At 44.2% G+C, this 25,822-nt stretch overlaps 1 protein-coding gene across 6 annotated transcripts in view; it reads left to right on the top strand.

The window, feature by feature from the left end:
- The window catches only part of MARF1 (meiosis regulator and mRNA stability factor 1), a 46,890-nt gene that overhangs the window by 5,789 nt on the left and 15,279 nt on the right, over nucleotides 1-25,822 (top strand). For 3 of the 6 annotated variants that reach the window (XR_011384668.1, XM_008257795.4, XM_051847847.2), the window contains exons 3-19: nucleotides 3,027-3,716; nucleotides 4,429-4,603; nucleotides 5,498-5,724; nucleotides 6,711-6,828; nucleotides 7,371-7,543; nucleotides 12,152-12,580; nucleotides 12,771-12,928; nucleotides 13,023-13,181; nucleotides 14,208-14,370; nucleotides 15,033-15,211; nucleotides 16,688-16,768; nucleotides 19,271-19,507; nucleotides 19,613-19,732; nucleotides 21,695-21,870; nucleotides 23,002-23,222; nucleotides 24,003-24,145; nucleotides 24,321-24,454. Coding sequence is in view for 5 of the 6 variants with exons in the window: in XM_008257795.4 (XP_008256017.2) it covers nucleotides 3,027-3,716; nucleotides 4,429-4,603; nucleotides 5,498-5,724; nucleotides 6,711-6,828; nucleotides 7,371-7,543; nucleotides 12,152-12,580; nucleotides 12,771-12,928; nucleotides 13,023-13,181; nucleotides 14,208-14,370; nucleotides 15,033-15,211; nucleotides 16,688-16,768; nucleotides 19,271-19,507; nucleotides 19,613-19,732; nucleotides 21,695-21,870; nucleotides 23,002-23,222; nucleotides 24,003-24,145; nucleotides 24,321-24,454 (3,583 nt within the window). In the remaining variant the exon portion in view is untranslated. The remainder of the gene's footprint in view (nucleotides 1-3,026; nucleotides 3,717-4,428; nucleotides 4,604-5,497; nucleotides 5,725-6,710; nucleotides 6,829-7,370; nucleotides 7,544-12,151; nucleotides 12,581-12,770; nucleotides 12,929-13,022; nucleotides 13,182-14,207; nucleotides 14,371-15,032; nucleotides 15,212-16,687; nucleotides 16,769-19,270; nucleotides 19,508-19,612; nucleotides 19,733-21,694; nucleotides 21,871-23,001; nucleotides 23,223-24,002; nucleotides 24,146-24,320; nucleotides 24,455-25,822) is intronic. The other 3 variants (XM_008257798.4, XM_008257796.4, XM_008257797.4) reach the window with 3 other exon arrangements.

Here is a 25,822-nt window from a genome sequence, read left to right as displayed (position 1 = left end):
AGCGCCAGCTCCATCACCGGCCTTTTTTAAAAGTCTTACTTATTTCCTTATTTAGAAGGCAGAGTGACAGAGAGAAAGGGAGACAGAGAGGTGTTTTAGCTGCTGGTTCATTCCCCAGATGTCCCACAACAGCCAGAGGTGGGCAGGGCCAGGCGAAAGCTGGAGCCGGGAGATTCATCTGGGTCTCCCACATGGTGGAGGAACCCAAGTACTTGCGCCATCATCGGATGCCTCCCAGGCACATTAGTAGGAAGCGGGATGGGGAGTGGAGGCTGGACTTGCCCCCAAGTACTCTGATAAGAGATGAAGGCATCCCAGATGACCTGCTGTACCGTAATGCCTATGAACTGTATTTTTGTCTATCGTACTTAGCATTCAAATGAGGTTTTAACTTTTTTTTTGAGATTTTAACTTTTTAAAAACCAGTTTAATTTTCTGCCTTCCCGAGGTTTTCACTAGATAGTTGTCTTTGTTGCAAGACATGAAGTAATTTGAGTCATTTCAGAAATGTTTTACTTTAGGGACAGTTGACAAGAGTGGGCATCTCAAGTAGAGCTTCCTGGGATGAGGGGATAGACCGGGTCCTCATGGAGTCACCCAGTTCAGAACTGCCCTCTCATCTTTGATACTGAAACTCAATTTTGTCAGTGGCATACAGACAGAACTCTTAATAACTATGCCCACAAGAGGTTCGTCTAAGTAAATCAGAATGTCCCTGTGTTAAATTCCAGCCTGAACTGCCATTACTGAGAGGGCAGGACACACTGCTCCTTGGTTGGTCAACCCATTTTTTTTTTTTTTTTTAAGATTTATTTTATTAAATTGAAAGAGTCAGGAGAGAGAGAGACAGAGAGAGAGAGACAGAGACAGAGAAAGAATGGTCTTCCATCCTCTGGTTCACTCCCCAAATGGCTGCAATGGCCAGAGCTGTGTCAATCCAAAGCTAGGAACCAGGAGCTTCTTCTGGGTCTCCCACGTGGGTGCAGGGGCCCAAGGACTTGGGCCATCTTTTGTTGCTTTCCCAGGCCATAGCAGAGAGCTGGATTGGAAGTGGAGCAGCCAGGACTCGAACTGGCACCCATTGTGGGATGCCGGTGCTGCAAGCCAGGGCTTTAACCTGCGACATCACAGCGCCAGCCCCCACCCATTGTTAATACTTTCCCTTTAGGAAAAGTGTGACTGAAAATCCAGATTGTGGGGAGCAAACCGGACTAGACGGAGTTACTGGAATTAAGACTTATTCTATGCATCTGCTCTCCCACAACATGGCGCTGGGAGAGAAGTAAACAGCTTCCGCACAGCTGCCTCCAGTTCAACCAATAAACTGTAGGACTTGCTCCTGATTGGAGAGCAGCGTGCTCGGCGTGTGGGCAGCCGAGTTAGGATTGGCGGAGGAGGACTATAAAGGAGGAGAGAGACGGCATGCACCAGTAACATCTAAGGGGAACATCTAGCTGAAGGAACACCTGTGCAGCCCCCGAGAAGAGCCGGCCGGCGGTGTGCCGCTCCCCTGCGGAAGTGGGGAAAGCGGCCAGGGGGAACCGCCCTTCCATGGAGGTGGAAGGGACAGTAGCCAACCCGGGAAGAACCAGCAGCAAACCCGGGGAGGGCCGAGCAGACGAAAGAACAGCACAGGGTCCTGTGTCGTTCCTCCACGAAGAGGGGGAGCGACATAATGGTGCCGTGACTCGGATATGAAGCCTAGGCAGGGTTTAGTGTCGTTCCTCCACGAAGAGGGGGAGCGACACAGATTTCTCCCAGATGAATGTATGCTCCTAGGTGAGTGTAGAATCTCAGCAAAAGAAGTGAAACTTAGCATTGAGATAGACCCTCGTGTGCTCAGAGGGAGGAGCATGTGTCAGTCCCCATAGCAGAACATCCTAGTCTTACTGGTTCTCATAGTGAGCTGATAAGGCTGTTGTGTGGAGTGATTAGATCCCCTGTAGTGGCCAGTTACTATTCCTGCTTGTTTCAAAGGTGCTTTGTCTCATTTTATCCTACAACTATAGGAGGTACATTGTATTCCCAATTTGTAGATGAGGAAACTGAAAGTAGAGGGTAAGTTACTTAGTCACGGTCATGTAACTATTAGTATCAGGTTAAAACCCAGGTCTCTGAGCTAATGCCATCCTTATAACTTTGGTAACATACTAGCTTCCTGTATCTGTTGGAGTCATGTGACAAACAATTTGTCTTTACCCTTTTCCAAGATAGTTTGCTCAGTACCCTTAATTCTTTTCACTGGCTACAGTATGATTGTTGTCATTGTGACTGTAGGTCATGAGATCCTGATGAATGTCGTCATCAGCATGTGAGGGCCTTTGGGTAGATGGCCAATCTCATCCTTAATATTGGAAATCAAGCTTTTCTCTTTTGGGGAACTTTTTTTTTTTTTTTTTTTAAGATTTATTTTATTTATTTGAAAGACAGTTACAGAGGTAGAGACAGGGAGAGAGGTCTTCCATCCGCTGGCTCACTCCCCAGATGGCCGCAATGGCCGGAGCTGTGCTGATCTGGAGCCAGGAGCCTCCTCCGGGTCTCCCACGCAGGCGCAGGGGCCCAAGGACCCGGACCATCCTCTACTGCTATCCCAGGCCATAGCAGAGAGCTGGATGGGAAGAGGAGCAGCCGGGACTAGAACCGGTGCCCACAAGGGATGCCGGTGCCTCAGGCCAGGGCATTAACCCACTGCACCATAGCGCCAGCCCTCTCTTTTGGGGAACTTTGGCACAATCCCTGTGTGAACTGTTCAGTGTTTTCGTCAAACCGCTTTGCTTGCAAGCTCTCGTTATTGAGTGCTGTTTCTGACTGTGTTGCTTTCATACCTCCTATTTCGTCTTCAGAAGCTTTTGTGAGGCAGGAGAAAGTTAGGAAAGGGAAGCCACAAGGTGTAATTGGTTAACCTGAGTTGCTGCAGATGTAAGCAGAATTAAGCACTATTTCTGCTTTTTAGCACAGTAGCAGATGAATAATCAAAAATCACTGCCCTCATAAAATTAACTTGTGTTCTGATTTTGTTTCCTCAGAAAGAGTACATGGAGAACAAGAAAGTTGCTGTGGAATTAAAGGATGTACCATCTCCCCTTCATGCTGGCTCTAAACTTTTCCCAGCAGTCCCACTTCCTGATATTCATTCTCTTCAGCAACCTAAAATACAGCTTTCAACCGTCCCCAAAGTAAGCTGCTGTGCTCATTGCCCCAATGAACCCTCCACTTCGCCAATGCATTTTGGTGGTGGCGGTGGCGGCGGTAGTGGAGGTACTGGTAGCTTGATTCACACGGGCGCACTGTTAGACTCTCAAAGCACCAGGACAGTCACGTGTCAGGTAGGCTCAGGGTTTGCTTTCCAGTCTGCATCTTCACTGCAGAATGCCTCAGCTAGGAACAATTTGGCAGGCATTGCAAGTGACTTTCCCAGCATGTGTCTAGAGAGTAATCTGTCCTCCTGCAAACACCTGCCCTGTTGTGGAAAACTCCATTTCCAGTCATGTCACGGGAACGTGCACAAGCTGCATCCGTTTCCGACTCTGCAGGGCTGCACCTCCGCTGGCTATTTTCCCTGTTCTGATTTCACCAGTGGGGCTCCGGGGCATTTGGAAGAGCACATTTCACAGTCGGAGCTAACGCCTCACTTGTGCACCAACTCTTTGCACCTAAATGTGGTACCTCCGGTTTGTTTAAAGGGCTCCCTTTACTGCGAAGACTGTCTAAACAAGGTTTGTATCTTTTTATTTTTTATGTTGGGTTCACCTGAGGTTTGAGGAATGACTTTTTTGAACTGGGTTTGTCTTAAAAAGTACTATGCATGGGGTTGAAGGTTCCCCCATGGTGTAACTCCCCGTCAGCATAACTTCTGGTCCTGAAAGAAGCAAAGGCTGAAATGGTGGATCGTTCAAACAAGTACAGAGTCATTATTTATGTAGTTGATGCTTTTAGCCTCTTGTTGTGAAAAGTCTATTTCCTTTATGTGAACCTAGTTTGGCCAAGCTTTCCTGTTCTGGCTTGTCTTTAAGGGCTAGGGCACAATTGGTTTCTTATAACTGCGACTTAATGCACGTGCAGGTCCATTCATGCTATATAGGTAACTGCATGTTGTCTTTTTGTAACAATAACGGGGGACTTGAAACTTGGTCGCAGTCACACTGGTGGTCAGTTGAAGATTTTACCACCCTGTGTGAACTGTGTGTGAGGTCCCTGTTGCTCTAGACACATGCCCCCCCAAAGTGATGGACTGATCTTGTGAGTGTCTTCCCTGATAATTTTAAGTCACTTGAAAAATGGCTCTGGAAACATCCTTTGAAAACAGATTTTATTAGAGGTTAGCAGGTGGAAAAGCAAAACACTTAGAATGTGTTTTCAGTTGTTTATAACTCTAGGTTCTGAAATGATGTATCTGAAACCTCCTTTTTTAAAAAAATTTCAAAACAGCCGGCAAGAAATAGTATAATTGATGCTGCTAAAGTCTGGCCAAATATACCACCTCCAAATACTCAACCTGCACCTCTTGCTATCCCTCTGTGTAATGGCTGTGGAACCAAAGGAACAGGGAAGGAGACCACGTTGTTATTGGCGACCAGTCTAGGCAAAGCTGCTTCGAAATTTGGTAAATGACAGTATGGCATAGTTTTCAATGTCTGATACTAGCATTGCATTTGATCGCCTTTAGAAGATTCCTTGTGGTTCTGAAGCTACTGTGTGTGTGAATCTCCCCTTCCGTCCCTTGGGGTTATAGACCAGTAAGTCATTTGCCCTTTATGTTGGGCCGAGGCTGAGATGAGAAGGTGTGTATGGACAAATGGGGAGTGTATCAGGAGAAATAAAGTGCTGGGTGGACTTGGTGTCACCTTGGGTTCGTAATCACACTTGTTGATTGCGTATTCCCTAGAAATCTTTAGTACTTAGAATGATTAGAAAAGACTGCTTAAAAGCAGTGTTTGAAATTCTAAGAGTTCACCGTTAAAATCAAATCTGCCCCCAGATGTACTTATGTGCTATTTTATCTTTTGGAAGCATGTTTAAAATGTTGTCAGATGTTAATGCAGTCTGAAAATTAATTTAAAGTCAGCAACAGCGACGGCTCCCACTCTGGTGGTTTCTTCAGTGTTCTTCCAAATTCAGTAGACAAGCACGGCCCGAGCATGAAAACCTGGTCCTGGGGCTGCAGCACCCAGCTAGTTCCATGTCAGTGTTCAGACAAGCATCACTGGCCAGCACGGGAAGGGCTCCTGCCTGGAGATGCATTTATTGTGGGTTTATAAGTCACTTGACCTTTAGGTTTGTTCTCTCCTGCAAAACAGGGATGGTATCTTACAGTGATAGAATGGTAGCCTGGTTGCTTATTAGGGCGACCAGTGAGGTTAGCATCCTTAAACTTAATGTCAACCAGTAATTTAGATTTTTCTGCCACTGAGAATGATTGGTAGCTGTCCATTATTTTTATCTTAATTTGTCATTTCTTCTTCACTGCATGTAATTGAAAGTGTTAACATTTCTTAAGGGTCACCAGAAGTTGCAGTAGCTGGACAGGTGCTAGAAAACTTACCCCCCATCGGAGTTTTTTGGGATATTGAAAATTGCTCAGTTCCCTCTGGCCGGTCAGCTACTGCTGTTGTGCAAAGAATCCGTGAAAAATTTTTTAAAGGACACAGAGAAGCAGAATTCATCTGTGTGTGTGACATCAGTAAAGAAAACAAAGAAGTTATTCAAGAGCTGAATAACTGCCAGGTAAAAAAAATATTAAGAATTTATTTTAAAAGAATGCCAATTCAAAATGCGTTTGTGCCAACTTTTCAAATAAATTAGCTGAAGAATATTTCTGAAGTCCTAGAAACATAATCATGCTTGATTTTTCAGTATTGCCACTTTTACTTTAGTGTTAGTATTGGTATGGTGGCTATGTATGTATTATCTCTTTTGGTTTTCATGACTGCTTTGGGGACCAGGCATATGGGGTTTATAATTTGTAATTTGTAAGTGAAGTTAAGGCCATGAGAGGGGATAAAGCTTTTGTAAGTTCACATGGCTGATAAGTGGAAGAGCTAGAATTCATGCTGTTAAACTGGAATTTGAAATTCAGTTTATTTGACTTTTAGAAAAATAATTCCATTTGTAGTCCATATTTCAGTATAGAATTATTTTTGTTCTTTACAAAAACGAATGAATCCTATTGTATATTGCAAGTGATTGAGGACCTCTCAGAATACATCTTTGCCGTGGATACTGTCGTTTGTAAGCCTGATGGTTTTTTAGCAGGAATCAATGCATTTTTGCTTCCTTAGGGACATACTCCTTCCTCTCCCACCATCTGATTCCAGATCCTGAAAGCCGTAGACATTGAACAGCATAGACAGATGATAAAATGCGGCCCCAAATCTTTACCTTAACCATTCATCTAATCTCTGTCATCTCCAAATTGTTGGCAGAAGATGTTAGAGGAAATTTTATGACTTCAAATTTCACTTCATTATTTTCTGAAAGGGGGATTAAAATACAAGGGCAGATTAGAGATGGGAGCAGGAGTAGAAATGGACCCAGTTAACTCATATTTATAGAGAACTACTTTTAAAACCCCCTAAGATCTGCTTGTAATTTTTCTCCCATTCCTAATAGTAAAATTTTTTTCTCAAGAATTACCTACTAAAGTGTGGAGAGAATGGATACCAATTTTCTAACCTCATCTCACTTTAATTTGCCGTTATAAATTCACGCAGGTAACTGTTGCCCATATCAATGCTACTGCAAAGAATGCTGCCGATGATAAACTCCGGCAGAGTCTCCGAAGGTTTGCAAATACTCACACTGCTCCAGCCACTGTGGTTCTTGTGTCAAGTAAGTGTAGAAACATCTCATTGCAGCTAAACTCACTGTGAGAATTAATGTAGAGCTAGAAATACATGCAAGTAAAACGTGCCTTCAAAGAAGCTGAGATCCTCAGGGCATGGCGATACTTACTGCTGAGAACCATGCAGACGAAAGATAAGGTTTTCTTCTTGGCACTTCAGCTCTTGAGGGGTTGGTTTATTAAAGAAAGCATTTTTTTTTAAACCCTGGGCTCAGATTTATTAATTTTAAAAATCCAAGATGAGTAATTTCTATGTTTGAGTTTCCACAACCTAGTAATATTTGCCGCTTTTTAATACCAGAAGTAGCATGTGTCTTAAAACTTGAAATACGTGTATGGTAAAATTGTTTTACCATGTGCATTCTTTGATTAGAAACGTGCTCCTGTCCTAACAAGGAGAGAAAAGCAACCTAGAATACAACCCAGCCGTGCCTTTGTTTTTGTAGTGGGTGTCGGTAGGGTTGTCTGTCTTTAGAAGTGTTTCTCATGTTTACCAGTGGGGTTTGTCTGTGTCTTTTTTTTTTTTTAGCTGATGTCAACTTTGCATTGGAACTTAGTGATCTAAGACACAGGCATGGTTTCCACATAATTTTGGTCCATAAAAACCAAGCCTCAGAAGCACTGCTGCACCATGCTAACGAACTAATCAGATTTGAAGAGTTCATTTCTGACTTGCCCCCCAGGTTACCACTAAAAATGCCAGTAAGTGAATTTGCATTATTTTTGCCATTTTCCAGTATTGGGTTCTGGGGACTGAAAGACAGCCCTTGATAGACAAAGGAGCCAACACATTGAGTGGGGAGGAAGGTGGCTGTTCTTTGTAGGAGGCAGGTCAGATTTTGAAATAAGGCTTGGAAACCTTCAGCTCTTCTCTTTCAACCATACAGAGAATTGATACATAAGAATCTTGCTTTTAGTTTTTCAGAATACCATGGGGAAATGACTTGTAGATTATCCCACCAACAACTTACCCTGTCTCCAAAGCTAGCACAAATGGATGGAAATAATGGAGTAAGAGTCATTACTCCTTTTGCTTCCGAGTATTATGGGTAGAGAATATGATGAGGGTTCATGCGTCTTGTGTGGCTGGTAACACATAAACAGTAATTGTGCATTTCTCAGGCATTTAACCCTTCAGCCCCCACAGGCTTTTGAGCTTATGCTTGGCCGTGCATTTCCTGTGGAGCGCAGGCATGGTGAGGTGTAGAGGTTACTGCTACCCCTGTAGCCTGTTTGCGCCACATGCTAGGAGAGAGTGAGTGTGTTTCCAGGAGGAGGAGCGTTTCGGTTAGACTTGGTCCGGGGTAAGAATGTTTGCTGTGAAGCTGAACTATGTTTATGCTGCTTGGAGAATATAGGTGTGACTGTTAATGAGATATAATAATGGATTAAGAGATACACTGTGAATGATCCTGGAGAGTGAGCAATTGCATACATTAAATGCAGTGTTAACATGATTTAATAACTTTAGAAGATGTATTTTAGGAGTGACCTTATCTGACATCCTTAATTAAAAGAGGAAGAAATCAGCCTAGAATATGTAAGCAAGTTGCTGATGATTACAGGAGAGCAGAGACTGGGCCCTTTGTCTGCATGAACAAGGACTTGCCCAGTAGTCCTGCTGCAGTCCCTAGTACTCAGCAAGCCTAGGGCTGGCCCAAGATGAAACATCTGCTACAGACAATCCACAGTTAGGGATTCCAGAGTCTTCCCCAAGGGGTGACACACAGGCATCCGCCATCCCTGGTTCTTTAAGGCTCCTTCCTAACTCAGCCTTTCTTGTTAGTCATTGCTTTTAGTCTTTAGGCTGCAGCTACATTTCCCCTCCCTCTGCTCATGTTAGGAACTCACTTCTAACTTTGAAGGCCTTTAAGTCAGACGTTTTATTTTAGGTGGGATCTTGCCTACTCTGGAAATCCGTCTTGCCAGATGTTTCTTCTCATTCACTAGAGTGATAATTTAAGATGCATTTCTTTTTATGTTCTTTAGTCTTCTCTTTTAATGTAAAAAAATTTATTAGGGAGAGACAGAGACAGCTCTCTTCCCCTGGTTCACTTCCCAAATGCCCAAAATGGCCAGAGCCACAGCTGGTATCGTAGAACTCAGTCCCAGATCTCCCATGTGGGTGGCAGGAACCCCATCACTTGAGCCATCACTGCTGCCTCCCAGGGTCCACAATATCAGGAAGCTGGCATCAGGAGATAGAGTTGGAAGTTGAACTAAGGTCCTCAATGTGGGCATCTTAACTGCTAGCAAACATCCCATCCCATCCTTTTATTTTTAGTAAACTAAGTATTTCTTAGTACTGCCTGGGTTTTGAGTCTCAGGAGTTAATAGGAAGAGTATAAATTTTGTTGGTGATTGATTAATACTCCTCAAGTTAAAAGAAAAGCCTCTATTAAGAAGGCAGTGTATTCATTGTAAAAACAAGAGGCAGACATTTGGTACAGTGGTAGAGATTCTGCTTGAGATGCCTGCATCCCATATTGGAATGCCTGGGTTCGAGTCCCAGTTGTGCTTCCAATTTCAGCTTCATGCTAATACACACCCTGGAAGGCAGCAGGTGATGGCACCAGTAGTTGGGTCTCTGCCACCTACATGGGAGACCTAGACTGAGTTCCAGGCTCCTGTTTTCAGCCTGGCCCAGTCTCAGCCCAGCTATTAGGGGCATTTGGTGAGTGAACCAACGGATGGGAGATCTCTCTTTCAAATAAATAAAATTAATTAAAATTTAAACATCAGTATTCAGAAATGTGGAAAGTAAAAATAACCCTCTTGATCTTACCCTCCGGAAATAATCATAGCTAGCAGTTTAGTATTGTCCTGTGAATTTTAAAATGTAATAAACTATTTTTGTAAACAGTGTTGTATGTATTATATTCTGTGGCTTTTATTTTTTTTAAAGATTTGTTTATTTGAAAGAGTTACAGAGATAGGGGGTAGAGATAGAGAGAAAGAGAGATCTTCCATCCACGGTTCACTCCCCAAATGGCCACAATGGCCAGAGCCAAGCCAGGCAAAGGCCAGGAGCTTTTTCTGGGTCTCTGGCTCTTATTTTTAAACTTAATGTGATAGCTTGGATGTACTTCCATGTCAGTATACTAATATATTAATATAGATCTACCAACATTTTAAAAAATAACAGAGTGTTGTTTTGCAACCTGATTGTATGGCTGGTCTTTAACCATTCTACCTATTACTGGACATTTTGGGTATACCTAGTTTTTCACTGTCTTTAGCAAGGTCACCCATGTCTTCTAGTCTGTAATAGTCTGTAGGGTAGGTTCCAGCTTGTGAAAGTCTGGGTCAGGGTTTTCATAGAGAGATCCGAATTGTCCTCCAGGAAGGTGGTAGTGAATTAGTCTTCTCAACAATAAATGGGTGCCTGTAACTATTTGCCAGCCTGATAGGTAAAAAATAGTATCTGTGTGTTTGTTTTTTTCAAGATTTTATTTATTTATTTAAGAGGTAGAGTTACAGACAGAGAGAGGGAGAGACAGAAAGGTCTTCTATCTGCTGTTTCATTCCCCAGATGGCCACAACATCTGAAGCCAGGAACTAGGAGCTTCTTCAGGGTCTCCCACATGGGTGGAGAGGCCCAAGCATATGGGCCATCTTCTGCTACTTTCTCAGGCCATAACACAGAGCGGGATCAGAAGAGGAGCAGGTGGGCCTTGAACAATCACTTATATGGGATGCCGGCACCACAGGCGGGTGCTTAGCCTACTGTGCCACAGCACCAAACCCAGTATCTACTGTTTTTTATTAATCATTAGCAAGGTGCAAAATATCTTAATAGTGGTAGCAATAAGTTAAACATATTAGTTTGCTATTTTATTGGCTCTTGATACTTCTGTAAATTTTTCACATTTTAGCCCATTTTTGTTTTTTCTTTTATGACTTCTGGATTAACCTTTTCCATAATTATCTTAAGTTTTCTTGTGGTACTTTAATGATTTTGTTTCTTAGTACATAAGTGTCAGTTCATCTGGCAGGATTTTGACCACCCACTGTTACATAGTACTTCTAGGCTGACAATTGGTGGCTGCCATTGTAGTTAGAAAAACTCTTTAAGTTCATAGACTGTTTATTCAGTAGCTCTGCTGAATAAATAAAATAGATTTTAAAAAAAAATCCTTTTGGGGCCGGCTGCGTGGCATAGTAGGTTAATCTGTGCGGCACTGGCAGCCCATATGGGCACGGGTTCTAGTCTCAGCTGCCCCCCTTCCAGTCCAGCTCTCTGCTGTGGCCCTGGAGGGCAGTGGAGGATGGCCCAAGTGCTTGGGCCCCTGCACCTGCATGGGAGACCAGGAGGAAGCACCTGGCTCCTGGCTTTGGATCGGCGCAGCTCCAGCCGTTGTGGCCATCTGGGGAGTGAACCAACAGAAGGAAGACCTTTCTTTCTCCCTCTCTCACTGTTTGTAACTCTACTTCTCAAATAAATAAATAAAATCTTAAAAAGATACCTTTATTGAGATGCTTATTTAGCACAAACTTCACCTCATTTAAGTATACAGTTCATGATTTTTAGTAACCAGTTAGAATATTTCCATCCTTGTGTGAGATCCATTATTCCAGAATGGGAAACCTTTTTACTGCCAGGGGCTATTTGGATATTTATAACATAATTTGCAGGCCATACAAAAGTAATAACTTAAAAACTAGCCTGCTACCTGCAGAAAGCAGTGGAGGATGGCCCAAGTGCTTGAGCCCCTGCTACCCATGTGGGAGACCTAGAAGAAGCTCCTGGCTTCTGGCTCCTAGCTTCAGCCTAGCCTAACCCCAGCTGTTGTGGCCATCTGGAGAATGAACCAATGGATGGAAGGTTTCCCCCTATCTCTCCCTCTAACTATTTCAAATAAATAAGTCTTTTTGTTAAAAAAAAAAAAAAAAATTAGCCTGCTATAGATTTTATGGAATTTGGGTCCCATCTGTGATTGCCTCAGAGGCCAGACGGAATGATTTTGTGGACCTTAAAGTGAGGCCTGCGGCTGGATGGTCCCCATCTCTGCCTTATGCCAATTTAAATTTAATCCCCATTTCCATTGCCAGGCAGCCAGTAACATTTCTATCTCTGTAGATTTGCCTTTTCTGGACATTTATAGGAATGGAATCATACCAGATATAGCTTCCTGTGTTTAACGTTGTTACCTTGTAAGCAGTAAATAAGTTTCCCCTCCCATCTAAATCACCATCACTCCCCCTTCCAGGCTTGTTAGATACAGTTTGGAGGTCACTTGTTCTTATTTTGAAATTGAATGTGTGCCTTTCAGTTAACCTGATGTAACACTTTTTTTTCCTCTGTATTAGCAGTGCCACACTCTGCTCTATGTTTATAACCTACCAGCAAATAAAGATGGCAAGAGCATCAGTAACAGGCTCCGACGCCTGTCCGATAATTGTGGTGGCAAAGTGCTGAGTATCACAGGCTGCAGTGCCATCCTCCGCTTCATAAATCAAGATAGTGCAGAACGGGCTCAGAAGCGAATGGAAAATGAAGATGTCTTTGGTAATAGGATCATTGTGTCATTTACTCCAAAAAGTAGAGAACTCTGTGAAACAAAGAGTTCAAATGCAATTACTGATAAAGTGAAGTCTCCCAAAAAGCTTAAGAATCCAAAATTGTGCCTCATCAAAGATGCAAGTGAACAATCTTCCAGTGCCAAAGCCATGCCTGGAAAAGGGTCACAGGCAAATTCTGGATCTGCTACAAAAAATACAAATGTTAAAAGTTTACAGGTAATTTTGATACCTCTTGCTTTCTGAAGTTTATGGTAGGTTTGGTTTCTGTGTTTTTTTGTGCCTGCTTGCTTTTGGTGTGTAATATTTCTTAATTTCAGTTTTTGAGTATACTCAAAGTCAGTTGTGGATCTGACACATCTTTTGTTACTTCAGATTTTAAACCCCCACTGCCCTTGTGTCTTTTAAGGAGCTGTGCCGCCTGGAGTCAAAGTCTGGTAGTAGAAACGGTGAGCACCAGCACGGTAACATGAGGCTGGTGGCAGCCCCTCACGGGAACGCCAGCGCTGCAGGGCCGGCGTCCAAACACCTGGGGATGGCAGAGTCACTTTGCAGAAGCAATCAGAAGTATGTTAAAGTGCTCTTTCTCATAGTTGCTGCTTTAAAGTGGAGGAAGACGTGTGACCTTTGCCCTTTGATTTTTGTTTCCCCCTTCTATTAGAAAGGAGAGCCTCAGTGCTCGAAGTGTTAGCAGTTCCCCTGTAGAGAAAAAAGATAAAGAGGAGACAGTATTTCAAGTGAGTTACCCATCTGCTTTTAGCAAGTTGATTGCTTCAAGGCAAGTTGGTCCTCTGCTCGCACCTCAGTCTTGGTCTTCCAGGTAAGTCCAGCCGCTTGATCCAAGGGAGTGGTTACCTGTAGAAGGAAGGGTTAGGAAGTAGTACATTGGTGTGAGAAGAACTCAGGTAATATAGAAGGGCACAGAGTGGAAGTCTTCACCCCTCCCCTGCCAGTCCCCTTGGCCTGAGGTAGTCAACAGCTGATGGCTATGAGCGATGCTTCGTGCCTCCATGTGGAAATTTCTCCACTTCTCCATTCTCCCTCATCTGTATGAAAATCTTGGTGGGCAGAGATCAGAGAGAGAAGTCTGTCTGGGAGTCCCTGGCTGGTAATGGGAGACATGAGACATGTTAAATTGGCCTTATGCTCGTTATGTTGAGGAAAAAACCAAAGAGAGGCATGTGTTGTGATTCTTACTAATGAGGCCCCTTGTAGGCAGCTGTTTGGAAAGTAGGTGTCCTGGTAAACCACTGTCTTAGCATCTGAGCTTTCTGAAGTCACACCAAGCAGTGGCGACTGTCAGGAACCTTAAGGCCGTATCACATTCTTGTGAGCTCCTTCCAGCATTGCATTTATTCTGCTTAGTTGGTGAAGAATCACTATAGAAAGTGATTGTGGACTTGTAGAATTACATCTAAAAATTCACCTAACAGTTTTCCAGATATACAGAAGGACTGCAGCATAAGGGCAAAGATATCCAGCCTTCTCAAAGCCACAGGGAAGGTTAATGACTGAAATTGGTATCCCAGGCTGATTTTCTAAGACTAAGTGCCTAAAAAAGAAAGTCAGCTCATCAGGGTTCCTTATCATTTCTGCCTTAATTGAGTGAAATGATATTTGATATGAAATAATTTACTGGTTGTTAATATGGGGTCAGCAGGTGGTGTTTTTGACAAGTCTTAATCAGTATGTTTCAGATAAAAAGGCATTTGAAAACCAAATATTTGGTTGTGTTTTGAGGAAGCTGTTTATATAGTTTCAGACAAGATCTAAACCCACAGAGGTTTTTGGAAAAGGCATCTCAATATGTGTTAAAGCAGGATCTGTCTCCAAACCTTTTAAACAGAGCATCCCCACTAGCTTTCAATGTTGCAAATTCGAGCAACGGAAACGACTGCCCAGACCCTTTTGCGAATGGTGCTGACATCCAGGTCAGCAACATAGACTACAGATTATCCCGGAAGGAGCTGCTGCAGCTCGTGCAGGACGCGTTTTCCAGGCATGGCAAGGTACCCTTTTACTCCTGTTCTTGTTGTTTTACCATTTGATGGAATTTCAAGTCCAGAGAACTTAATTTGACAAACCTTACTGCAGGCAGGATATGAATGTTACAGCGTGGGTTTGAACTCTCCCCTTTTCTCTCTGGTCTGCTAGGAGTGGGGCTGTACATCCAGTTCTTAGGAAACTGCCCCAGAGAGCAAGAAATCTAGCAGTGAGAAGACCTTGTCATAGCCAGGATGTAAGAGACGCTTGGGGAGATAAAAAAAGTGATGGGTTTTAGTTAGCTCTGCCTGCTAAAATAAGAAAGTAAGACTTGCAAATAATGCTGGCTGTTTTTGTTTATATCTTTTTGTATCTGACTCAGTTTTTAGGTTCGGTTTGCTCTATATGCACCTTTGACAGATTCCTAAAATGGTAGTGCTCTGAATTTTTGCAAGGTCTGGAAAGGACCCCAAAGACTCGCAGGTGATGGAGTTTGAGTCTGCCTTGGAGAGCTGTGTGTGCCACAGCACCTGGCCGACTGGGCTCGTTTAACATCTCTGAAGCTCACCCCCTCCTAGCTCACTTACGCTCTGGTCAGCAGAAGTGCTGAGTGCAGGCAGGTTGCTTTGTGAAAGCACTGAAGTCCACACACCTGTCCCTGAGTGTCCGCTGTTCTCTCTCGTTACAGGTGAAGAGTGTTGAGCTCAGCCCCCACACAGACTATCAGCTCAAGGCTGTGGTTCAGATGGAAAACTTACAAGAAGCAATCAGTGCAGTGAACAGCCTCCACAGATACAAAATTGGCAGCAAGAAGATCCTGGTCTCACTGGCCACAGGAGCTGCTAATAAATCACTTTCTTTACTGAGGTAAAAAAAAATTCACTTATTTTGGGAAATAATGTTTGCCCCAGAAACAAATTTAGAAATCGTAGAAACAGATTTTATCACATTCCTGATCCTCTGGTGATCGCATATGCAGTAATGCTTATTCTTCATTCATAGAACTAGAAATCAGCCGTTTGACTCTTGGTCAAGTCATTAATCAAAGGTGGAGCTGGTTTAAGTGGAGCTTAGACTTGATAGGTTCTTAGCAATAAAATTATCTGCTGCATGTCTAAAACAGGTGCTGAAGATAGACTTCTACAATAAGAGTTGACAATTCTAAAATGTCCACAATAATTATCTTCAAGTCTTAGAAGGTACATTTGTCTGTAGATCTACAAGGCTCCAAACTCTCGACTTGAAGATAAATCCTTAAAGTCAAACACCCAGGGTGGGCATTTGGTGCAGTGATTAAGGGGCCACTTCCTATACCCACATCCCACATCAGAGTCCCTGGGTTCAAGTCGCAGCTCCACTCTCAATTTCAGCTTCCTGCTAATGCGCACCCTGGAAGGTAATAGCCCATGTACTTGTGTCCCAGAGTTATGTTTATGGCTCCTGGCTTCAGTCTGGCCCAGCCCTGGCCATTGCAGCAATTTGGGGAGTGAATCAGTGAATGGAAGACATTCTCTCTCTCTCTCTCTCTCTCTCTCTCTCTCTCTCTCTCCCCCTCCCTCCCTCTCCCTCTCCCTCTCCCTCTCCTTCTCCCCCTCCCTCCCTCTCCCTCTCTCCCTCCCTCTCCCTCTCCTCCTTCTCCCTCTCCCTCTCTCTAACTCTGCCTTTCAAATAAATCTTAAAAGAAGAACCTGCAGTTTGGCAGGCATGGTCAAACTGTTCTGCCATTTGCTCTGAATTATTGGCCAGGCGTTTGTCCTGTAAGTAATCAATGTCATCTGTTTTCTAGGTGTGGAAAACCCCATAACTGAGTCTGATAAAAATCCTAGAGTGTGGTTGTGACTTAACCTTTCATTGGCTTGTCTCTAAAATCCTTTCTTTAATTTTTTTTTGCAAAAACAAATTATAAATATTAGAAACTGACACATTTTTGTACCTATTGTGTTAATTTTATGAACTTTTTCTATGTTTTTAGAATGATTCATTTATTTGAAAGAGAGATGTTCTGTCCTCTGATTTACTTCCTAGATGGCCACCATGGCTGAGTCTGGGCCAGATGGAAGCCAGGAGCCAGAAACTTCAGCCGGGTCTCCCACAGCCGGGGCTCCCACATGGATGGCAGGAATCCAAGTACTTGGGCCATCTTCCACTGGTTTTCCCTGGCCATTAGCAGGGATCTGAATCAGAAGTGGAGCAGCAGGGATATGAGTCAGCACCCATATGGGATGCTGGCGGTGCGGGAGGAGGCTTTACCTGCTATACCACGCACCAGCCCACACTCTGCTTTTAAAATGTAATGTAGAGGAAAAGGTCTGTTCTCTAATTAATTGAAACTTTTTCTTACAGTGCTGAAACAATGTCTATTCTTCAAGATGCTCCTGCCTGTTGCTTGCCTCTTTTTAAATTTACAGATATCTATGAGAAAAAGTAAGTTAAGTTTATATTTTCATTGACCAGTCAGTACTAATTGGGTAGCTTTCATGCACAAAATCATAGTAGTGGCTAATAAGGAACTTGCAGCCTCGTAGAGGAAGTGAGAAAAACAAAAGGACTGGTTCAGTTTTAAATTTTGAGTTTAACATATTTTAGGAACTTTGCATTTTTTAGCAGATTTACATTTCAGTCCCCAAAGCTGTACTTTTTTCCTTCTAGGCTGATTAGTTTTATTACTTGTTAAATGGGCATTTTTGAGCACCTCCTAGACCATAAGTTCCAGGACCACAAGGATTGAATCTGACCTAACACCATCTTTTTAACATCTACCACGTAAAAGATGTGAAACAAGTGTTAGCGAAAGACCGAGGCTCTGTGCAACACACAGTAGTAGCCCTTAACCCCGAGGAGTCTGTGTCTAGAGGGAAGAGAAGGTGCTCACCATTTCTTAAATATAATGAAGACGATGTCTTGAGAAAGGAGTGGGAGGAGGAAGTGCTTTGAGGATAGAGGGGAGAGAAGAGCAAGGAGCTGGACCATTGTCCTGTGGGCTGTAGCAGTCCCTAAGTAGTGGAGGAATTGGGGGAGGGCGGGAGGGGTGGTGACTGTAACCGTGCTTCAGGCAGGCTTCAGGTGGCAGCAGTGTCTGAAGCGGCATGCACAGGGGAGGGCAGGACACGAAGGAGGGGAGTGCTTGCACCAGGCCCAGTTCTGAGCAAAAATTGGAGTGGAGGCAGCTAGATGCTACAGCAGGTTCCAACGTCAGAAATACAGGAATAACCAGTTTCATGTAGCATGCAGGTAGAAAGTAAAGGTTGTGTGTGTGTGTGTGTGTGTGTGGGTTTGTTTTTTTTTTTGCCTTGTATGAATGAGAGGCTGGTGGTACAGTGAAATTAGAAATAGGAAAATAAAACATGATTAGGAGGTATTCACACTTTTTAAAAATTTTTTTTTTTTTAATTTTTTTGACAGGCAGAGTGGATAGTGAGAGAGACAGAGAAAAAGGTCTTCCTTTTGCCGTTGGTTCACCCTCCAATGGCCGCCACGGCTGGCGCACTGCAGCCGGCGCACCGTGCTGATCCGAAGGCAGGAGCCAGGTGCTTCTCCTGGTCTCCCATGGGGTGCAGGGCCCAAGCACTTGGGCCATCCTCCACTGCACTCCCTGGCCACAGCAGAGAGCTGGCCTGGAAGAGGGGCAACCGGGATAGAATCCGGCGCCCCGACCGGGACTCGAACCCAGTGTGCAGGCGCCACTAGGCGGAGGATTAGCCTAGTGAGCCGCGGCGGCGGCCTATTCACACTTTTGATTCTGACTTTGGGCATGAGAGTTTTCAGGGACCACTGGATGAGCTGGATAGAGAGTTCAGGTAATCTACTGCCTGTTTGGAGGCTCCCTTGGGAGAGCAGTGAGCTCCGAAGATATTTGTCTACCTGTGATGGAGGAAGGCTTGGGAACAGATAAAATCAAAGGTAGGAAGAGCAAGAGAAAGGCAGACCTGGATGGGAGGTGCCAGCAGGTTGAGGGAAACGTGGGAACCAAGAGGTGAGGGTGAGAGAATGAAGGTGTGTGGGAGAAAGTGTGCCAGAAGTGTGGAGAATGGAGGGGACTGAGGAAGAAGTTTGGGAGTGAGGTGGAGGCCGCTGTGGTCTCAGAACTGTCCCTAGAGTCCTGTGGATAAAATTAGAGGGTAGGGGCTGAAAGACTGGTAGGGGTTGGGGATGGGGGCTTAAAAGCAGCTCCTGGTGTACCAGCGGTTCTCATTTTAGAGGAGGCAGGAGTATCAGAGCACCAGGGAGAACGGGTGGGGAGAGAATGAGAGAGTGGTTTTGACAGAGGGGAGAGCTGAGCGTGGATAGAGGGTTCTGGAGGGAAACAGTAAGATCAGGTAACATTGAGCACTCACCACGAGCCAGACCATGTCCACAGTTAATCACATTTACTCCCTACTTCAACCCTGTGAGCTTGTATTATCCTAACGCCAATTTACACATGGAGAAACTGGGACCCAGCTTGATTGTGTAACTTGGCTGAGGTCACATAAGTTGAAGTCAAGAAAGGACGTGAATTCATGTGTCAAGTGGAGGAGTCCAGTCTCAGAGGACATGTGGTTCATGCTGTTGAAGCACAGGGTAACTGGACAGGCATGCCCTTGAGGAGAGCAGAGATGCTAAGAAGTGATAGAGGGATTTGGAAAGCACAGAGAGCTACGTTGAGAGAAGTCATACCATCTCAGAAAATTAGGTGAGATCATTTACAGAAGGTGGGCAGGGTTAGGTGGTGGCTACCAAATAATCATTGTCACGGGTAGTGAGCTAGAGATGACTCCAAGCAGTAGCAAATCCCACTGGTTTGGTGGTGAGTGAATGTATAGTCAAATTATTCTATTTTTATTTTTAAGGAGATGGGAGGACTGTTCTTGGTACTTAAACAGGACAGACAATTCTGTGTAATCAAGAAAAATGTTGTGTCCATGTCAGCATGTCTTTTCCTTTTAGGTTTGGACACAAGCTGAATGTGTCAGATCTATATAAGTTAACAGACACTGTTGCAATCCGCGAACAAGGAAATGGACGGCTGGTGTGTCTCTTACCCAGCAGTCAGGCCCGCCAGAGCCCCTTGGGATCTTCCCAGTCACATGATGGCTCCTCCACGAATTGCAGCCCAATTATATTTGAAGAGTTGGAGTACCACGAGCCTGTCTGCAGGCAGCATTGTTCCAATAAGGATTTCAGGTACGTCACCGTTTTCTTTTTATGTAAGATCATGGACCATGTTAGAATTACTGTTAGCTTTTTAGCTCCTTGAGGAATGTCAGCTGTTTTTTCTCTTTTTTGCAGTGAACATGAATTTGATCCAGACTCCTACAAGATTCCCTTTGTGATTCTCTCTCTGAAGACATTTGCGCCCCAGGTCCATAGTCTTCTCCAGACCCACGAGGGCACTGTGCCTTTGTTAAGGTGAACCATATGCAAGCCATTGTGAATCTATAATGCCCTAGTTCTCATTATAGAAAGTCTGCCCTTTCTGTGTACCTCTGCCCAGGCAAGGCTTCATCCTAACATTTTTTTTTTTTTAAAGATTTATTTATTTGAAAGAGTTACATAGGAGAAGTGCGGGAGGCGGGGGTGTCTTCATCTGCTGGTTCACTCCCCAATTTGCCGCAATGGCCGGAACTGCGCCAATTTGGAGCCAAGAGTCTCCTCCAGGTCTCCCATGCTGGTGCAGGGGCCCAAGGACTTGGGCCATCTTCTGCTGCTTTCCCAGGCCATAGCAGGGAGCTGGATCGGAAGTGGAGCAGCCGGGTCTTGAACCGGTGCTCAAATGGGATTCCAGCACCACAGGCGGCGGCTTTACCCACTATACCATAGCACCAGCCCATCCTGACATTTTAGTCTGGCAGCTACAGAACATCTAAAATGGGATCCATTCATTCAGGTCTTTAACCGGAAAATATGAGTCGTGTGTGCTAAGTGTAAGAAACGTAAGAGGCCAGTGCTGTGGTATAGAAGGTTAAGCTTCTGCTTCTGATGCCAGCATCCCATATGGGTGCTGGTTCAAGTCCTGGCTGCTCCATTTCTGATCCAGCTCCCTGCTTATGCATCTGGGAAAGCAGCAGAAGGTGGCCCAAATGCTTGGGCTCGTGCATCCACATGGGATACCTGGATGAAGCTCCTGGCTTCTTGCTTTGGCCTGGCCCAGTTCTGGCCATCGCAGCCATTTGGGGAGTGAACCAGCAGATGGAAGATATTTTCTCTCTCTCTCTCTCCTAATCTCTGCCTTTTTTTTTTTTTTAAAGATTTATTTATTTATTTGAAAGTCAGTGTTACACAGAGAAAGGAGAGGCAGAGAGAGAGCAAGAGGTCTTCCATCCGCTGGTTCACTTCCCCATTGGCCACAAAGGCCAGAGCTGTGCAGATCTGAAGCCAGGAGCTTCTTCCAGGTCACCCATTCGGGTGCAGGGGCCAAGAACCTGGGCCATCTTCTACTGCTATGGCAGGCCATAGCAGAGAGCTGGATCGGAAGAGGAGCAGCCGGGACTAGAACCGGCACCCATATGGGATGCTGGCGCTTCAGGCCAGGGAGTTTACCCGCTGAGCCACAGCACCAGCCCCAATCTCTGCCTTTTTAAATAAACAAATCTTAAAAAAGGGAGGGGGAACCATAAACATGAATGGGATAGTTTCTTCTCTGGAGATGTATCACAAGTGCTCTAGTGGAAATTTGCTCAAGTGCCATGATAATGCAGATAACCTCAAATACCTGTAAATTTCAAGACTTGAGAGAAAAAAGTTCATCAAAATTCTAGTCAAGGGACTGGCGCTGTGGCATAGTGGTTAAAGCTGCCACCTACTGTGTTGGAATCCCATATGGGTGCCAGTTCGAGTCCTGGAGGCTCCACTTCCCATCCAGCTTGTGCCCTTGCACCTGTGTGGGAGACCTGGAAAAAGTTCCTGGCTCCTGGCTTTGGATCAGCCCAGCTCCGGCCGTTGCATCCATTTGGGGAGTGAACCAGCAGATGGAAGACTTTGTCTTTCTCTGCCTCTGCCGAACTCTGCCTTTCAAATAAATAAATACATCTTAAAAAAAAAATAAAGTCCATCCAACCACTTACAAGGGCCATGACGCTAGATGAACACAGGACTAAGCAGCTTTAAAGCCTGCGTATGTGAAATTAGATGGAGAACTTACTTAGAAGCCAGTACCGTATTTTAACTGCTCCTCCTAGAAAACTGCTCAGGGATTTCCAGGGGCAGGATGCGTCAGAGTGATTGCCTCCCTGGGACCTTATGCTAACTATCAAGTTTGTGGACACTCAAATGAAAATTATTAATTAATGAATATATTAAACTGAAGCTGTCTGTTTAGTAGTGGCTTTGCTTTTCCATTGCTTTAACTTCCCTTTCTTCCCCCTACTCTAGCTTTCCCGATTGTTATGCTGCCGAGTTTGGTGGTTTAGAAGTAGTGCAAGAAGACCATGGGGGTGTTCCCTTGGAACACTTCATCACTTGCATTCCTGGTGTGAATATCACCACGGCTCAGAATGGCGTCAAGGTCGTGAAGTGGATTCACAACAAGCCTCCACCTCCCAACACAGGTAGGTGTCAGGTGTCCGTCCTTCTGCTGCTGCCTGTGTGCCGCGAGGGTGGGAGGGGCCTGGCAGCCTTCATTTTCAACAGCAACACTGTTGGCCAGATGCGAAAGCCCTGTAGCTGTCTCCTTTGATCTTTTACAAACTCTTAAAATCCTGAGGGCTTGGCAGGGCTAGACTTTTTGAACTTGGTAGCATAAATTAAGTTATAAATTGAAAACTCAAGTTTCACAGTTAGAAACCGCTTTAGCTATCTAATGTGGTAAAGCTGTGTTGGCTTGTCAATTGACTGGCCTTGTAATAGTTTCAAGTATTTGAAGGAAATATCTCTTAATGCAGATTTACCTTTGAAATTCATTTTGGTTGCCATTTCTGAGTTTGATAAACATGAAAATAAAGTTAAACATAGAGGACTGGGAGAGGACTGGGGCATTTGGGCCTAGATTTGGGCAAGTTTCGGAGGTACAGGCAAGTGTCACGTGTCTAATGCTGCTGCCTGTGAACAGCACTGTAAACGGCTGCCTGCAGGAGTATGTGCTTGCTTCTCTCTGGCCCCCAGCAGTTCCTCCCCTTCTCCTCCTGCCTTCTCCTGCCCTCGGATAGAAAGGTAAGGACAGCTGGGGAAGACTGCCTGCGTCAGGCGCCTCGGAGAGGAGCAGTATTGTTACTAAGGTTTCTTCCCAAACCTCTTTGTCCTTACTCTCAGTCTTAGGCTGCCTGGGTACCCATAGCTGATGCTGCTCCCTCCTTTCTGTCTCCTGGGCCATGAGTCCACAAGGCTCTTCCACCTTTGTATGCAAGTTTCCATCGGATTATGCCTTTGTTACTTAAAATGGTTTTTAGGTGTGAGCATTTGAGATGGTGCAAAAACTTGGTTTTTTTTTTTTTGAGTCATGCTAGTTCCATGAGATTGCTTCTGTGGTTTTCTGGGTAACATTTTTCAACTCCACTATGGATTAATTACATTTTCCTGGGCTACCTTCCTGATAACTATTTATAACTTTGGTTCTGTGGGAAATTATGTTCCCCATAACCAAGTTACAGATGGATCTTTGATCAACAGCCAGTTTGTAAATTGAAAACTTCTTTTTTCTGTGAAAACACTTTATATCTGTCTGATGTCCTTTTTTTCTCTAGATCCTTGGCTTCTTCGTTCTAAAAGTCCTGTAGGTAACCCTCAGCTGATCCAGTTCAGTCGAGAAGTGATTGATTTACTGAAGAACCAGCCATCTTGTGTCATACCAATCAGTAATTTCATCCCATCCTATCACCATCATTTTGCAAAACAATGCCGAGTGTCAGACTATGGGTATTCCAAGCTGATTGAGTTATTAGAAGCAGTGCCCCATGTGTTGCAGGTAAGGGATTATTTGATTAAAGACAGGACTGTTCCTCCATGGTTTTGGGTGCCTGCAGCCAAAGAAACTGGATAGGTAGTAAACTACTTGCTAAGAAATCTGTTCTGAGCAGAGCACCTTTACAGGGTTTCTTCAAAGCACAGAAGAGACCCACAAAGGCAGCCTCTCAAGTTTTGAAAAAGCTGCAAATTTCCACCCTAATGGAGCTCCTTAGAGAACTGACAAGCGTTTTCTAATTTCTAGAGACCTCCTTCTTAGCATAGTTCTCTCCATAATTGTTTACCATCACTGGAGAGCTGCTTTGAACATCCATGTACTTGTTATGTTGGTGCTTATGTCAGAGTCAAGGCCTTAATCTTATATGTGAGTTGCAGTTTAGTCACTGGGCTAGAGCATAGCATTGGCTTCTATGAAAACCTTGCCTGTTAGTGGTATAATAGTTTCCCACTTGTAAAGTTGGCTTAAAAACAAATTTTCTGTTCTTTGGAGACAAAATTACTTGTCTGGACTAAGAAAATGCTTTTCATTTCTCTGCTTAGGACTCTGTGGGAGAGACTGTACAGGGCCCAAAAAAGGAGCGAGGAGGCCCCAGGTGGTTGGGCCCTTGTTCCCTTTGATCATAGATGTTTTGTTGATTGACATATTTCAAACTGCAGATAACATTCACAGTGAAAGTTATCCTCTGAGGGTGGGAGCAAAAGGCAGGGTGAGCCAGCACCAGGAGAGTAAGCATCGGCCGAGGTTTTATGAGGATGAATAATCGCAGTGTTTGCTTTGCAGATTCTTGGAATGGGCTCTAAGCGTTTGCTGACCCTGACCCACAGAGCCCAGGTGAAGCGTTTTACTCAGGATTTACTGAAACTCCTCAAATCCCAGGCCAGCAAACAAGTCGTTGTGAGAGAATTCTCCCAGGCTTATCATTGGTGAGCTGATGAGAAGGGGAAAAAAAAATGAAAGCAAATATTTTAAAACACTTTTCCCACCCCTAAATTTTAAACAGTTGTCTAATTTTTCAATTAAACATTGTTTTGGAAAACTTGTAGTTATTTCGGTGATGGTCTCGTTCATTCTTTACTCATTTCCATTATTGAAACCTAGGTGTTTCTCAAAGGACTGGGATGTCACTGAATATGGTGTTTGTGAGTTGATCGATATCATATCAGAGATTCCGGACACAACCATCTGCCTGTCCCAACAAGATAACGAAATGGTGATTTGTATTCCCAAAAGAGGTTTGTGAATCACATTTGTTGTATGGATGTTGGCTCTCTCAGAGGCTGCATTAAGATGAAACAGTATCAGGGATGCACTTTTACCTGCCCCCTACCCCCAATCCTGTGGTTAATCGGTGGAAGTTGAAGTTTGAAAACTATTGCTGAGGCTGGCGCTGTGATGTAGTAAGCTAATAAGCCTCCTCCTGCAGCACCAGCATCCCATATGCATGTCGGTTTATGTTCTGGCTGCCCCTTCTGATCCAGCTCTCTGCTTATGGCCTGGGAAAGCAGTAGAATCTAGTCCAAGTGCTTGAGCCCCAGCACTTGCATGGGAGATCCAGAAGAAGCTCCTGGCTTGGGACCAACCTAGCTCTAGCCATTGCGGCCATTTAGGGAGTGAACCAATGATGGAAGACCTTTCTGTCTCTCACTCTCTGTCTGTAACTCTACCTCTCAAATAAAATCTTTTAAAAAACAAAAAAACCACTATTACCTTGATACACAATAGATCCTGTATTCTCGGGAATAGGTATAGCAACTTGTCAAGGCATGCTAGTTAAAAAAAAATTCATTCTGAAGGGGAAAGGGTATAACCAGCACTTCCTCAGTGTGTCCAGGGCTCTTGAAGCCGTAATTATCCAGCAGAGAATCCAGTACCATGGCGGTTGCTTAACTTAGAGCTACGTTTTAACTATGCTCACCTTAAATGGAGGTAAATTCAAATGAGTGTTTTATTTTGTCTTCCAGGTTTTAGTAGTTCTAGTTGAGGTCTGGAAGATAGGATAGTTAGAAATAAAAGTACATATCACCATGACCTACTAGTATTGACCAATGGTTCTTACACTGTGGCTGTACAGAACGTCGATATCCACAAAATCAGTGTTTTCCAGAGCTGCACTTTAATTTTGTCAGTGTTTTTCCACTTCTAATTTAGAAGTTGATTGAAACAAAGATCTAAACTGGGTGGGGGGGAGTTCTCTTTATTTTTATTACACTTTTGATGCCTGATGCTCTTTTCTGCTGGCAGGTTTTAGCCCAAGAGCAAATACAAGCACAAAAGCCACGTGAACATTCAGAGATGTGATTACATAGTCATTTCGTGATGACTTCCAGTGCAGAGACCTGTGTGTGATGTTAATACTTGGGGCAGGCAAGGTAGTGAGGAGAAAGTTGTTGTTAGCGTGTAAGATAAAAATACGTGCATTTCACAGTCTACCATAAGAACCGTCTGACTTTCTGGCACCCTGGCCCTGAACATGTGTGAGAACCAGCTGCAGTGAGGGAAGAGTATGTGTTTTAGATGGTGTGTGTTTGGAAGGCCAAGAGCAGCTCCTTTCTAAGCTCCAAATAGGATATACCGTGGGGCGGATGTCAAATACAAGTAAC

The sequence above is a fragment of the Oryctolagus cuniculus genome, chromosome 19 (assembly GCF_964237555.1).
Source record: "Oryctolagus cuniculus chromosome 19, mOryCun1.1, whole genome shotgun sequence".
NCBI classification, from domain to species: domain Eukaryota; kingdom Metazoa; phylum Chordata; class Mammalia; order Lagomorpha; family Leporidae; genus Oryctolagus; species Oryctolagus cuniculus.
Note: the sequence above shows the minus strand (reverse complement) of the source record. Positions and strands in the feature narration are given on the sequence as shown.